The 17,357-nt window shown below is 33.7% G+C and overlaps 1 protein-coding gene across 1 annotated transcript in view; it reads right to left on the bottom strand.

Annotated features, from left to right (window-relative positions):
* The window catches only part of LOC124361311 (neuralized-like protein 4), a 151,121-nt gene that overhangs the window by 51,526 nt on the left and 82,238 nt on the right, over positions 1-17,357 (bottom strand). The window contains exons 15-16 of the mRNA XM_046815357.1: positions 3,194-3,293; positions 373-549 (exon numbers count right to left, since the gene is read on the bottom strand). Of these exons, the coding sequence (XP_046671313.1) occupies positions 373-549; positions 3,194-3,293 (277 nt within the window). The remainder of the gene's footprint in view (positions 1-372; positions 550-3,193; positions 3,294-17,357) is intronic.

Below are 17,357 nucleotides of genomic sequence, written 5' to 3'. Positions count from 1 at the left end.
GTTGTAGATTTTTATGTGTTTGCAAAATAGGTACTTAAGTAGCGGTATCTTTAGTTATAAAAAAATAAAATTCTTTCACTAGCTATCAGAGTTTTTTATATGCTCCCGGCCAAAAGTATCCATATCCTTAAAAGTCTCTATTGTATCCTGTACGTTTCTGTGGATGTCTGAGAAGATCTACATAGAGTACTACTTGCATATATCAGACCAATCAAAACAATACTGGATGGTTCTGTTAGCCCTCATATTTAATGGTTATTGGCTTTATGATTACTTTTACTGAGAATCAGTGAAATTTTGTTAGTTACAATATTATTACAGAGCTGAAATACTGAGAATTTGATAATGAAAATCATAACTTTTACAACATACCTTACGTTGGTCATAGTAGAAGGATACTCCAACTCAGTGGGAGAATGTGTAGTAACTCCTATCTCTATTGATCCAGCCCATTTTGTAACCATCTTGTCTAGTCGCACTTCAAATAGCTCATTTGGTTTCAGAGGTCTTTGAGTTAACACCACACCATTGTTAAAGTCATCCATGGCACTAGAATGCAAAACAAACTTAAATAATGGAATGCACAGATGTTATAAACTGGAAACAGCTGCACCGTAAATTAACAAAGTCCATTACCCATGTTCCTAGTGCTACTAGAATGGTATTATTTAAGATCAAACTGTAATGCTGCACCTAATATTTGTTAATTGGCAATGAAAAGTCATAATTATTCAAATTAATAACATTATATTTTTCATATTTGTAATTAACAAAATAAATTTACATATATTTTATTTTACCATGATAAAACAAAAAGTATAGAGAGTTTTGATTTAATAATATAGTCATTCTAAAACTGCTGTCACATGAACAGTACCATTTACACTCTGCTTCAGTCAGATACTAATGGCGGCAATACACTAGTGTCTGGCTCTGGAGCTGTAAAATAGGCAACAAATTAGCAATCACACAAAATGAGTGGGATACAGCATAATAAACCCTTTAAATTCAAAAAATTATTCAACTAAATTTTGTTTTTAGATACAAGGTTTGTAAAAACAATATAACGGTTTATGATAATTTTAAAATGGTGTATCATGTTTTATCCTTAATCAGCTAGGGATAATTATGGATAATTATTTTATCCTTAATCATGGATCTTTGTCATGTATAAAATATAGTTACGAGCCAAGAAAGGACGCGCAAAGAGACAAAATTCAAAACTATTAATAATTTTTTAACAAGTCATCAATATTTTACCGTCCCATAAATGAGAATGTAATACACAGATGACAAAAGTTTAGTCACACAGCGACCTTTACATACATTGTGAGAGCAGGAAAATGGCAGCCGACATCTTACCCATGCACGCTCATTCTGTCAACAGTCGCGTACAATAATATTGTTTCCACATTTGTTCTGCAGTTACAGTCACACAATTAAATTTAACATTTGTTTAACCCTAGAGCTGGTATGAAATGAATTTTCGTCGCCAAAGGACCGTCCGATTTGGCAACGACGAATATTCATCGCCAAAGTAGACATGTACAGTTATTGAAATTGTAGGCAATTAAGGTCATATAAATGATTTTTATTTGATATATTCTGGAAGAGCAATAACTATAGTACCGATTTACTGTTCTTACTTCGATTATTGTGTTCTTTGTTTACCGTAAAACATCGTTTTTTTTGGACAGGTGACGTGAACGTAGTACGGGTCAACCACATTGTTGTGAAACTGTAAACAAGTGCCGGGTTTTGTGTTTGAGGTTACGAATCCAATAGTATTTGGTGTTGTTATTGGTTTTTAGCTTTCTTAGGTTATAGTTTTAGTTGTTCAGTATGGGTGAATACTTTAGAGACCGATCAAATGATCTTAGAGAGCTCGCAGGGCGGAATCTAGTGACGCTGAGTGAAAAATGAAACTTTGTATATATTGTACATGTGTAAATAAGGTAAGATTAAAATTTATTATTTTATTTTATTTTTGTTTTAACTGTCATACTTATATAAGTATAAATGCAGTCAAGAGATTATGTTTACCCACGAACAATAATATTTATTTAGAAATGTACGCATTTTTGAAAATAAGTAAATATGGGTGCTTTTTCATATAAAGCCCTGTAACACATACGTTTTGAGTAAAAGTTACAATAACTATATATTTTTGGAATCAGGACAAAATTTCGAATAAGTTATACATTTACGGTTTTGATGTAAAGTTTATTACTAAGCACAACGGAATATTTACAAAAAAAATTCCAAAAAACATTTTTCTTACATTTTGTAAAAAAAATAAAAATATGTTTCCATGGAAACAATAAGATATTGTTATTATAATGCTCTTCATATAGTTGTGAATACATTGACATATAATAGTTTATATTTGGACTAACAGTTATGAAATGTGATACATCATAAGAAACGTCTGCGAGGCTGTTAAAATAGAGCCACCAGTACAGAGTGACACCATTGCCAGTTCTAGGGTTAAAATGTATAATGTAAGTTTCTACATTAAATTATTATGTTGTTGTAATTTTGTACTAGAAATTTGGCGTTTTTTATTAGTTTTTTTTAAACAATTTTTCATAAAGCTTTTTTTATTTTTATTTTAAGTGAATAAAAAACAACAGTCATCATTTTATATTTGATTAATTCCTTATAGTATTAGAAACATTAAAATAATTTCTAGACTCTACAGTTCTGGAACAAAGGTTTTTCTTTGTGGGAAGCATACCCATTTTATATGTTTTTAATAAATGATGAACGTCCAGGCTGACCTCCTTATACGAGTGACAAACTAAACCATTAAGAAGCATTCTTCATCACCAGCACATGATCGTCTACTAATAAACACAATGCAAAAGCTTTGTTTATCAATTTACTTGGAATTTCTGTGAACTGGCAAGCACTTTTGTAGATTAACAATCATCATTTTCTTGCATATTTTGAATTTCCGCAAAATGAATGCGCATGAAAATATCAAATTGAAGTGAATGGTTATTGATACAACATTTGAAAGTGGTAAAAATAAAGGGAGGGAGAACTGTCAATTCAGGATATTATGTCTATGTAATATTATTTGCAATAATTAATTAGTACTGAAATAATAGATTACAATGTTACAAAAAAAAACTAATTCTGGAAAAACTATAAATTTTCGGATACTATAAAACAAGAACAATAAACCTACTTGGGCCTATGTGCAGTCCTGGCATTGTTTATAACAGCGGCATGACCTCCACATTTGGGATGAAACATGAGTCGATCCACAGAGTCCTCCTCAGGCAGATCTGTACATACACATCACACCTGTGATCAGTCTCAGTAACTTGTTTGGGTTTTGGTTTATGTTGCAGAAAGATGATATATATCTCACAACAAAGTGTGGTATATGAGATAGTGAAAAAGCTATTTTGTCATCAAAACAACAATAAACCATGTTTACTTGTCATTTAGTTAAGTTGTGTACTACTAGTAAAAATCAATTGATCAGTTATTTTACAAATAACCTTTTATTAAAAGTTTTGGTCGCATTACTAAGTTTATTTTGCTATACTAAACTGTATAATATATGAAATTTTATTATTTTTATGGCCTTTTTATTATATTAACCCTTTCCACTCAGATGGGCAGCAGTGCTGACCAAATATGGATTTTCGCAGGCTCGTATTATTTTAGCGCGGACTGTCCACTCAGATCGGATGGGCAGCGGTGCTGTCCACTATGGCGCCTGCGTGCACACAGCAGCCATGTCATTGTTGCGTCCCCACCAGCTCGGATTTATTTTCGCCGCCTCATTGATACTGTGCCTTTTAAAAAGTTAAATGGATTTAACACTTAGAGTGCTAATCCCGTAATTTTACGGAACGGCGAAACTTCCGAAGAATGCTAATCCCGTAGTTTTACGTGGTTGTCATTTCAATTGGTATTATATTACATTGTCCGTATTTAAACGGGTTTTGCCTACTCTACAATGTTATTTGGGTTTTTAGTAACACAATTCACCGCTAGAAAGCGTCAGATGTATTGTATGAGCTTGATGACAAAGCAACTTCGGTCGCGTTGTTTACGTGCCGCTGACGTGACGTTCGTTGCAGCCGGCAGTCGATGTCGCAATCATGGCTTCTCGCCGCTTGAACGACGTTGCGATCAGTGATGTATTAGATGAAGATAGTTTTATTGTTGTAGATAGTATTTTTGACGATTCTGTCATTGATCCTGATTTAATGGAAGAAGATTAGACACATACTTCAGGTAAGAATAAGTAAGTCTATTTATCACATAAACATCAGTCTAAAAGTTTGGTTATATCATTGTTTTCGTGAATCAAACTATAATTTGTATTATAATAAATTAACTTTATTCAACTAATATTCTATTTATATGAATAAAATGAAAATATATTCATATTTTACATAGTATATTATTATGTTACAGATGCTGAAAACAGTGCTGACAGCGAAAGTGATGCCGACGCATCAATATGACGGCATAGTTTTTTGTCAAAAAACTACAAAACATAAAAACATGATTTGTATTATTCAAAGGACAGTTTATTTTTGTAAATGGGTCATTGTAAACAATTGTATATATGCTTAGTTTAGTTAGTTAGATAAAAAAACTGTCTCAAAAAATAATTTTTTTTCCAAAAATATATGTTTTTTAAAAACATTTTTTATGTGTAGTTTTTGAAAAAACCACTAACAATCTCACGTTAAAAGAAAGACGAAAGTAAGCTGAATTAAGGCATGTTATTATTTTTCTCATACCTTAAATACTTTTTTTTAAATAAATTTTTAAAAACCACCAAAAACGCCCAGCATTCTACAGAGTTGCATGTCATTTAGGGCCAGCACTCAAAGTGTTAAAGGTCCAAAGGTAAATAATAATATAGTCGAAAAGTATTACCATGGGAAATGTTATATTTCTATAAACTAACATGAGTTACAATGAGTATTAATAATGTGACAGTAAATAATTATAACATGATAAAAAATAAAATGTAACTGCTTATTATTGTTCCGAATACAAATTTAACTGCAGGCTAGCTGTCATCTTGTTGTTGAAATATCTGAGAAGAATGGTACTTTTCAAAACAAACACCGATGTGAAGACCGGGCTCATTTTCACAAGTTTTGCAATAAAACTTCACTCTTTTCCTGGTGCCGCCTTGTGCTCTGCTGCTACACACGATGCAATCCTTCACTTCTACCTTCAAGAGGATATGGTAGATGAAGTTTCCCATTTAGTCAGGAAATGTCTTGCAATTGGGATGGTCTTCCTTTTTTATTTTTGTTCCTTACATCGCCAACAAGCTCTAATACCAGTAATTAATAATAATACCAGTAAAACCAGGTATTAATACTGATACATTTACACTTTTATTTACAGTTATATTTACACTGATATCTACAATACTTCATTTACACTAATATTTAATAAAATTGCACAATATTAAGAATAATAAACAATCCGTTCTTCAACAATCCGTAATAATGAGTGTAGGTTAACTCACTAGTGACAATGTGGTTAACCCTACATCGGGCGCTAAAATGGAGTTTTCCTCCATGTATTTTTTATTATTAAAAATAGTACTACTTTTCTCATGTTGGCAGTCGTTTCCCGCAGTGTACTTCATGAGCATCTTTCGGGGAAGCGAAACAATAGCCTCCCGCTTATCTTTGTCAAAATCTGTCAGTATGAGGTCTACTTCCGTGCGAGACTGGACGATTCCTCCGTGAGCGCCTTATCGTGTTTATTTTTTATGGAGTAATAATCCGTGTGCGCCTAAATGTGTGACCTGTGATGGTTTCTTTTTAAGTTTTACAATATATTTTATTTGAATTTTGTGAAATGGAGAATGAAGACGAGAGACTTGTCAGTACAGTACCCGTGTGCTAGGGAAACATTTCAGTACTGTTTATGGAGTGAACATTGTCGTTATAAGAACCAGAAGGAAAATGTTTTGAAACTTTGTGTAGTGTTTAAAAAAAAATTTTAGTAAAGAATAAATTTTGATTTTAGAGTAATAATTGACATTACAATTGTATAATATCTCAAGAATTTAAATAAATTGTTTTTGTAAGAAGATAAATTCCATATATTATTACAGTAGGTTAAACATTTTACAACTAATTGCATTATTCCTTAAAATAAATCATGTTGTTATTATACAATAACATTTTTTAAGATTTTGAATTTCTTATTTGGAAAATTCATTACGTAAGAGAATAATTTTTATTTAATTTCTAAAAATGAATATATTACATTGTAATTAAATCAGTATGAATATTTAAACAAATAAAAACAGTTTAAACGACTATGATATCCATTATTCGCTAACCTGGAGGAAATCTCCGTGAGCGCCTGACGGTGTTTCTAATTTTAAGCGCCTGATGGAGGGTTTAAAAGCGCGCTAAAGCGAAAGCCTAGAATGCAATATTGACCAGATGATCAATTTCCAAGCTTTGTAATGAAACAGCTGATTGATCTTAATGCGTTGTATTATAAAAAAATACGTCAGAATAAAAAAAAAGAGTTTATAAACTTGTGGTCAACGCTGCTGTCCATCCGAGCGCTAGTAGGATTATTCAACGGACAGTACAGCTGACCATCCGATCTCTGAGGACGGCAACTCTAAAAATATATGTGCGCGCTAGAGGAAATGGCGTTGGCCAACACTGCTGCCCATCCGATCTCTGTGGACATTACCGCTCCGAGCGGAAAGGGTTAATATAATGCAATACATATTATAATAATGAATACTTAGTACTAATGAAATAAATCTTTAAAATTCACACTCCAAAAGTTGGCTTAAACTTGATTTAGTAAAAAAACAGATAAATAGGTTTTTTTTTACTAAAACCTTTATTAATATTTTTGTTTCCTTTCAACACTAATAGAAAATGAATTACACTCTTCACTGTATCGGCAAAAAACAAAAAGAATCATGAAAACCTATTGGACGGTTAGTGTACAGTAGTATTTTCCCCCAAACGCTTGCAAATTTACATAATACAGCCCAGAACTATATACATATGACATTGAAAAATTACTGAAGCACTCAAAGGGTTAACGATCCTAAATAAAAAAAACAATCAAATATGCAAAATAAAAAGCACCAATATGACATACAAATAAATAAGTACAAAAATAAGAAATAAAACAAAAGTAACATGCAAGAATAGTAATCAAATCATTCAATAAATATTTTAATTGAAAATATAGATTTTTTTACGGTTTAAAATACTTTTTAAAATATCTTAAAAATGTTGGTATTATTAACCCAAGTAGCTCAAGTACAATGATCTAATAAATGGTATTCTATAATATTTTATTTCTAACATTCTGTAATTATAATATGGAATGGATGGTTAGTTCTCAAAAGGTGTAAAAATAATTATCACAAAATGGCAAATGAAAATGTTTTATCAAATGTCTAGTTTCCAGCTGGAAGTTCCAGATACACTCTAGTATATATCCATGTGTTATATAACTTTTGAAAAAGTAAATACCATCAGATTGCAATTAACATGTTCACGACAACAAGTTTTTCCTGACTCTTTCATTTGCTGTCAAATTTTTCAATAATAATTGCAATTTATATTTAACATCTAAGTATAACAAGAAAAGTACATAGGCTTCGCAATTTCACAAAACAAAATTATTTTGACATTTTTTTTCAATTTTTCTCCGTGTAACCAAAGAAGCACCTAAAAATATTCATTTACCTTAAAAATTAAGCAAATGTGCACCCGATGGGGTACACAATAGTCTGAGGTATTTATTTAAGTGTGGGATCAAATTTAACAAACCACCAAGACATGCAAATAATGTGTACCCCATCAGGAGCACTACACGCTTTATGTATGCTCGGTGTGTACCCGACCGGGTACATAATCAAATTACTGACTAATACCAGGTTTTCTTTATTTTTAATTTCATTATGACAATTTCAGCTCACAGACACAACAGATGTTACAGATATCACCACATTTATTGTATAATGTTTGGGGGGGGGGGGGTGGGGGGGGGGGGGGGTGGGGGGGGGGGGGGGTGGGGGGGGGGGGGGGTGGGGGGGGGGGGGGGTGGGGGGGGGGGGGGGTGGGGGATTCTCTGAACAAATGTGTGATTATGCATATTGCTTGCTTTTGCATTTTGAACGCTCTGTGGAAATGGCTATTTGCGCTAGCTCCCTACAACACTAAGCCGTAGGTGAGATGGGGATATATCAAGCCGTTAAACGCAGCCATGAGAACCTGAGTAGGGCAGTATTTGGCTAAGGACCTCCGAACATAAATGCCTGAGGATAATTTAGAGCACACATGATCCCCTATCCAGGAATATTCCCAGGAACTTTGAACTATTGACTTTATCCAGCAGTGAATCATCCAATAAGACAGTTGGTTTCCCAAAGCGAAAGTCAGATCATTTGATTTTCAGGAATTTGCTTTGAGATTTAGGCTGTTGAATTGTTGAACACAATTATTTGTGTTGGCATACTGTACAAGTCTCCAACACCGCAGCGATGACTCTTTGTCATTAACATAGATAAGAAAAAGAATTTGACTAAGGATTGATCCTTGAGGGACACTGCAACTCAGTTGAATTGGTTCAGAGAATTTGTCTCATATTTGGACAACTTGTGTTCTAGGGATAAGAAATGAGCTAAGTCATTGAAGAAGCACATCTTTGATATGCCATGAAACTCAAGGTTGTCAAGTAATTTTATATGGTCAACACAGTAAAATGATTTTTGATAAATCTAGAAACACACTTAATGTGGAATTTCGACTTTCTATTCCCTCTACCACCTGTTCAACTAGACTCACAACAGCGTCTATGGTCGACTTACCCTTTCTGAAATCGAATTGATTTTCAGAAAGCAGGTTGAGCTTGTTCAGGATATCAAGCATTCTAACATACAGAGTTTTTTAAATACTTTGCTCAGAACATGCAAAATTGAGACAGGCCTATAATTATTGGGAAAGTAGCGATCATCTCTTAAAGATTGGGGTAACTTCCGTAATTTTTAGGAGCAAGGGAAAAAATTCTTGTTCACAAGATAAATTTTCCAATTGAGTTAACGGTTTCACAATATGCTTTAAGCAATTTTTAATTAACCACACAGACATAGGTTATTATCGATAGATTTGTTAGCCGGGAGTTGCTGAATGCTTTCGAGCTCTTCCTCAACTACAGGAGCCAGTGACGATGAGGTTACTGGGCTATGTCTACACGAGAGATTTTCTAGTGGAAGTAAAGGACAAGAACCTTGCCCACGAGCAACAGATGCAAAAAAATCCGTTACTCGTTTGCAACCTCAGTCACTCCCTCCACAAGTCTGTCTCCAATTTTGACTTTTTAATTGGGTTCTGTATATTATTTTTATTGTTTATGATGTCCCATACAGTTTTAGAAATATTCTTTGACGAGATAATTGATTTGGGACATCATAAGCTTTCGCTGCTCGGATCACTTTTCTGTATATTTTGGTAGAGACTGAAATCAATTTTGAACTCTTCGTTTGATGTTGTCTTTTGAGTTTCGGAAAAAAATTTGAGTTTTTCTCTTGAAACCAGAATTTATTTTGTGATCTATTTATTGTTTGTCTTTTTCAAACAAACTTCAATTTTTTTGTAGGACAAAATATGCTAAGATGGCGATTTAAAGATTCAGAATAAACATTAAACACAGTTCTGCAGATTGTGAGGATTTTAAAAAATCCCACTTTTCTTTAGAAAGTGAAATGTTGAGGAGAGCAATATTTCCTGGCCTTGTGTCTCTTCTTGTTTTAGTAATTTTGGGCTCTCTCGTAATTTTATCTCCACTAATTATGGCCTCTTGACCATAGTGGTCTGAAATGCCTGTGTTGACTACAGACACTCCAACACTTGATATGTTGGTGATAATGTTGTCTATTGCTCACTGAGATGTTGCTGTTACTTTAGTTGGCGTTCTGACCGACAACGCAAGGCCAAATGACCTTAACTAATCATGTAAGCTTTTTGTGGATGGATGACTACTCTGCAGTGCGCCAATATTAAAATCGCCCATAAGAACATAGTCGATAAGTTAGGTTGGTCAGTATGGCTACGAATTTCATTTTGATTTCATTTCCACTGGGTGACCTGTAAATTCCAATGATAATCAATGTTGACATTTTTGTGTGAATTTTGACACTGACTACTTCAAAATCCTATCTTATTGTTTCTTTAATAGAAACCGTGTGTTTTGGCCATACACTTCATAATAATTCTGATAGTAAACTTCAACTACTTATAGCCTTTAATGCCAAGAAAACAAATAGCAGTATGAACTATACAGTCAGTAGGATTCTCAATTGAGGGAGGCATTTGAAATATGCATTAAATTATGTAAAAACGATTGATTTTTGCCCTAATTGCATCTTTAGCTTGTTAAATGTTGTAGGTAGACAGTGAACAAGGGCGGAATACTAATCGCAGCATTGCTATGGTGGGATTTCAAAATGGTACTTACATACTTACAAATCATGCTTCTTAACACAAATATAACAAGGTCTCTTCTAGTGTTTCATCCCTTCCATCCTCTAAAGGAGGAAAACCATAACAGATACGAAATGAAAAATAAAAAGTGTCAGAGGTCCACAACTACATATAAATATATATGAATATGATTTTTTTTTAAATTGATCATTACAGTGTTTTAGTAAACATACAATCAGTCTCCTTGGATGGAAAGTGAGTTAAAGATAGAGAATTAAATTATAAGTTTTTCACAAAGATATAAAAACCTACAAGTATTACATTTAGCAAAACAATTAGAACTAAATAAAAGTATCTACAAAAATGTTCTGCGAGTATTTGTTGTGAACTTTATATTGTAAAATCTATTGTGTAATATATTTATATAACTAGAACAGTTGAAAAAAAATAAAACATGTTATCATATTTTACAATTGAAAAGTTATTTTGAAATGCCAATACAAAAGGAAAATTATAATGAGTGAAGGTACAAGAACACATAATAAACATTTAATCTAAAATATGATCATAATCTTAAAATAATCTTCATTATTAAAATCATGAATGAACTTCTGATTCCAAACCATACACCTCTTCTGATTCATGGTGTTCTATGTTCCAAATCCTTGTCAGTAGAAACTACTATTGTTAATCTCTCTATAATGTTAAAAGAGAAAACAGAACCAAAAAGTGTAATACATTCTATTCTCTCCATGATGCATAATGTATTCATACGCTAGGAGCAGCTTCATAAAATCTGCATTGTGAAAGATTCAATTCAACTAAAATAATCTTTATTCATAATTTATACAGATGACAAAAATACATAATTGTGTCATAATATCAAAATAATATCCAACACTTTAAATAACTAATTCAAATAATACACAGATTAGATATAAAATTATATTTAAATTCAGTCAAAACAAATATACATTTAAAGAATACAAAATAGTTGTATAGGTACTACAGGTTGCATAGGTTTCAACTGTAGGTTTTTACTGAAGTAGCATGCAAAATTTCAAGTGTACAGCTCATTTCTTTCTCAAGGTGTCCTGGGACAGGATAGACAGAAAATCAGATAGGAAAAAATTGTTTCGCCCCAAGTAGACAGAAGAGAACTTCTGCAAGCCTAGTGACTGACATAGACTTCAATGATGCTCAGTCAAATCCCATGGATGGCCACGCACCATCATCAAACTATATCTTGTTAACATACAAATAAACCGATAACAACGTAAAAAAAATCTTATCATTCAATCCAATCATTACTATTGTTAAAGTGTAATATGATTCTCAGTCTGTTCTGCAATTTTATCATAGTTACTTGTAAAACCAATGTAAAAATGTTTAATAGCACTGAGCAAGATCCCATGGCGTAACATAAACCATCATCAAACTCAATGTTGCCTATATACAGGAAAGAAGTTTCATGCAAAATTCGCCCTCGTGATATCATGCAGACAGACAGACAAAAGAGAAATTTTGTCAGATATATAAATAAATTTGAGTTTTTAATTTTTACTATCTGGTATTTTTGCAAAACATTTGCTCCTGGTGAACTAGGCTTTTTCATAAAGTTCTAAAGATTGCTTTTATGCGGCTATCTCATTTCTATTCCTACTACTTTCTTAGTACAGTAATTATGGTTTGTTCGAGTTTTAATAACTGGCCACCAGTTTTTTTATAATGTATGCAATCTTAAATACACTATATATATAAAAACATCAGTTGTTCATTAAGTTTGTAAATATTTTGCAAGGAGCTGCAATCTTGGCAGCAAAACACAACTTCCCTGACAATACCTTGTTCACCAAAAGTAGTTATTCAAGAAGCAGATTCTACTGATACTATTGGAAAGAGCATTACAAAATCATTCATAATCTGTCAATTACAAGAATGAAATATGAAAATATTCGGTACAATAATATATTTTACAAAACAGTTTCAGTAACATTTTTATTTGGCTGGTCAGATATATTGGACCTATGTAACTAGACGATTGAGTTTGTTGCAAACATCTATTTGTTTTCATATTTACATCAAATAGCAGCAGAAGAACTCTAGTTTACTACAAGGCAATCTACATTTGCGTTCAAAATTTCTAACAGATGCTGATTTGTAGCCTGTTCTTTCTGACTGCTTCCTCCATTCTATATCAGCCCGCAGCCATTATGAGTATGTGGACTCAGTGTTTTTTTAAAGTGTTTATGTGGTGATAAGTGAAATACCTAATGACTATACTATAATCCCGGTGTAGTTATTGGTAAAATTTGTGTAATAAGTGAATGACGAGTAACCAGATTTTAGCCCTATCTGTTTATATCATCAAATTATATTTTTTATTGATTTTATCACTTTGTTTTAAATTATTTCAAATTTACATTCCAAATATACTCGGAAAACATTTTATGATGTATTCTTATTTTCTTATTTATATTTAAAACAATATATTAAAATATGTAAATAAATGTGTTTTAATTTCTATTTATTATAAACATATGTAAAAAACATATTCTGCAGAATATAAGATATATGTATTATACTTGTTCCTCTTTAGCCATATATTTGTCATATTTTATGTAATTCTAATTCGTCCTACAATACTAAGTAAACTATCTTTTGAGGCCAAAAGTAAATATTGTTTTGTCACAATTTTAATTTCTTTAGTGAATATTCCAAAAATGAAATAACATATACGCCTGTATCTTAGTCATGTATTTTTAAAAAGTTACCTTTAATTTTTAAATATGACTAAGTTTTAGTCAAAAACAGTGTGTTTCATGAATTTTCCAAAATATGTATGTCTGCCACCGAGCAGTTTTCAACATTGCTAGAGGGTTAGGATTATGGAGCATAACCAACATTCTCTTATATACTATACAGAAAAGGCTTTAAGAGATCTATAAATATGGCAACAGTATTATCTCTCCCCTCCCCCCACTAGTATTATCAATGGCATAAAAAATTGCCTTAAATCTATTCCTGCATTTATTACTGGTCTTCCTGCCCTAAACCTACGCTGTTCATCATAAAAAATGTAAATGTTATAAAGAAATTCAACTAACGGTAAATCAACTGCACATTTAGAAACTTTTGAAAAAGCTGAGAGCATTGACAAAGATCTGTTGCTATTAGAATCTTATTAAATGCTTTTTCTAAAATTGTCTTTGAGATTCTTTTAGGAAACATTCAAGAAATAAAAGATGAATGCCGCATTAAAACTGTGTAGGACAATCTTGGGGAATTAGCAGCTAGACAAATTTTAACGATTCCTTTGTCAAATAGCACTGTACATAAAAAAAAACTATAGATATATCAGAAAATATCTAGGAACATTTGAAGATATGCATGAGTGACATTTGCTTTACAAATAGATATAAAAAATGCTACTGAGCTAATTTTTGTAAGGTTTACTTTAGAATTCCAGTTGCACGAAGATTTTTAATTTTGTTGTGACATGATACATACAACTGGTGCAGAAATCTTCAATACAATTAGTCAGGTTCATTGCAAATTTGGAATAAGCTGAGATAATGAGGTGCATCTTAGCCTCCAAGGGTAATGTGAAAGGCTTTTCTGAATGAGTAATCACCTGAGTTGTTACAGATACTCGTATATACAAATGCACTTCAGTACACATACCCGATCCAAGAAATCTCTATCAAAGAAATACAGCTGCCCTTGGTGTTCAAGAGGTCCTTCAACTGCTCTACACATTCCAGGTTGTCCAGTGACACTGCATAATGGTTGTTACTGCAGGTCTCCAACCACAACAAACATGCCGCCAATCATTTAACTCTCTGGGAATAATGACGGTAATCACCCTCACCCTCTACATTCAGGAGGTTATGCTTACATGGACAAACTGTCCCCTCTTTGAGGAAGACATATCTCAGCATGGTGAACAATATCCTTCCAAAGCACCAAAACACACTGTCCAGAAAGACCTTCTTATGCCACACGAAAATGATGTAACCTTCTCCCTTCTAACCAACATTCAAAACCTCACTGAAAAAGATTGCAAGAAGAGCCCAAGAAATTGCTTCTCAAGAGACCTCCATATCCCTTGAATGAATTTATAGAAAAACCAAGGACTGACAATTTGTGATAAACAGCGACACTACAGCAACAGAACTTGTACTCTACACTTATGTATAGAAGAAATCTAATGCTATTTATATTCTGGAAGAATGTAAATAAAGATTTTATTGACTGATTGTACGAGGGGTATTAGAAAAATAAGGTTCCCAATGCCGCCGAGACAGAATGCGATATGTTGGGAGAAATCTGGCAACACTGCCTTACTCATCAAATGTCCCTCTCTCTATCCATACCACTCGCGCCTCGCTACGTCCAACAGCGCCGGCCTAGCTGCCTTCGAAGATGTAGCTCCCTGTCGTTGTTACCGCCAGATGAGAAATTCGTGCTGTGATACGTTTTTTAAATGCAAAACAGATTTCATCTATTGAAATTCATCGTCAGTTAATCAAAGTTTATGGGGAAAACGGCATATCTGTTCAACACGTTCGGAAATGGTGTAGAGAATTCAGTGAAGGCCGCATGAAAATTCACAATGAAAACCGAAGTGGACGGCCTTCAGTTTCAGATGGAGTTGTTGAAAAAGTTGAGACAATACTGCTTGAATATCGGAGAATCACTATTCACAGGAACAACAGTAAACTCTGACAGATTTTGCGACACATTACGAAAACTGAGGCGCGCGATCCAGAACCGCCGGAGAGGAAGATTGTCCAGTGGTATGAGGCTTCTCCATGACAACGCTCGACCTCATGTCTCACGTCGAACTCAAGAACTGCTGACAAATTTTGGCTGGAATATTGTGCCCCATCCCCCCTACAGCCCAGACCTAGCCCCAAGTGATTATCACTTATTCCCAAAATTAAAGGAACACTTGGGTGGCCAACGCTTCATTACCGATGATGAAGTCAAGGAAGAGGTTACTCAAAGGATTGGCGGCAGAATTCTACACATGGGGATAGAAAAGTTGGAGCATCGTCTACAAAAGTGTTTGGACAGAAACAGTGATTATGTGGAAAAATAGCTAAACTTTTACGTGTTAAATTGATATATAACACTAAGTAGAAATATAGAGCTGTCTATTTAAAAAAATCATGGAAACCTTATTTTTCTAATACCCCTCGTACTTGGCACCATGAAAAAGTTCTGGACATTATTCGGGGAAACAGTCAGCTTAGCTATTATGAGGGCCAAGCACAATGAAAACACTAATAACTTGATCCAGTTCATCAAGAGAGGGGAAAAGGGTTGTAAATGTGAGTTAAAAATGGTGGCATCCTTAGTCAAGAAGAGTAGTGACGAAGATTCTCGTGGATTTTGGAAACCTTCACTACAAAATTCTACCAGAAATAACAGTTATATCTTTATGACCTGATTTGAGCGCAGTATCAGCTGGGCTAAAACTTTTGATTGAACTGACAGTATCTTGGGAATCCAATATTCCACCTCAACACGAATAAACTTCATAGGTTCACTTTGCTATGCTTTTCAATAAAACAAAATGACTATTAAACGTCATTTTTATGCATCAGAAATCAGAGCACATGGTCCTCCTGCAGTCTTTGCACAAGTTCCTAAAATATCTTGGACTGGAAGGAAATTTTATGAACAATGTTTCCTTGAAGTGTGTCTCTAAAACTGCACTGGATAGTTTCTATAAGCTATAGCTGTGCTTCAATAACGATGATAAGGTCTTTTGTTCATCATAGAGAATCTACAAATACCATCTTCTCTTAAAGCAAGTTTCCTATGATGTTCACTGAGCTTGTAACACTCTATAAGACACCCTTCAATATGTTTGCCTGTTCTCAAGTAAGATGAGGTTCTCAGCTTGCCTATGACCATAGTCTCTAAATAGTTACAGCCCCGTATTACTGTCCCAAAGGTCTCTTCTTTAGTTGTCTTCACTTTCCCTAAGGCAAACTCGGAATGCGATGCTCAGCTTACACCCTGGTTCAAGTCCTATCAAGTGTACAGGAAACCTCTTTTCTTTCTATTCAGTCAGGTTCTTCGTTCCCTTCAACTCCTGCTTACTCCAGTACCTTGCGGAAGAAGACTTTAATGTGTCTTCCCAAATCTTTGATGGTCTGCTTGTAGTTCCACACCATGTCAGAATGAAGACAGAAGAATTCAGTTTTATGATTGCTACTTGACTATTGGCATTCATTAAAGGCACCATAAATTAAATTCAATAGTTGGAGACCTTTAATTGACACCTTAGTGAAAACAAGGTAGGAGTATGCCAGACGATATGTCATGTAACCGGCTTCACTGAAGTTTCAAGTCTACAGCTCATTTCATTCTCGGGATGTCCTTCAGAGAGGTATCAATCAGGCACAACAAATTTTTCATAGCCCCCAAGCAGACAGAAGAACAAGTTTCTTCAGCCTACTCAATAACGCTAGCCAAATTCCATGAATAGACATGTTCCATCATCAAACTCATTCTTGTCTATGTAGAACAAAATTTTCATGTAAAAAAATATATTACAGGGTTCCCACTCAATCTAAATACTCAAATTCACGGCTAATTCACGGTTTTCACGGTTAAAAAAATTAAAATTCAAGGTCGGAAAGTTTTCATAAACAACGTTACCGGTACAAACAAAATCGTGTTGGAGAGGGGCGAAGTTGAGGACGTAAAACACTACAGACGCGGCAGAGCGGTAAAATACAAAATAAAACTTCTTCCCATTTGACTAACGATGTCATTGGTCGTGCAGGAATTGACGGAAACGTCTAAAAAGAACGAAATAACAATAGGCTTCGGTTTCGACGCAAGCAATGAGCGGCGAGCGCCCCGATTTTA

The sequence above is a fragment of the Homalodisca vitripennis genome, chromosome 4 (genome assembly GCF_021130785.1).
Source record: "Homalodisca vitripennis isolate AUS2020 chromosome 4, UT_GWSS_2.1, whole genome shotgun sequence".
Taxonomy (NCBI): Eukaryota; Metazoa; Arthropoda; class Insecta; order Hemiptera; family Cicadellidae; genus Homalodisca; species Homalodisca vitripennis.
This window is presented reverse-complemented; position numbering and strand designations above follow the sequence as displayed.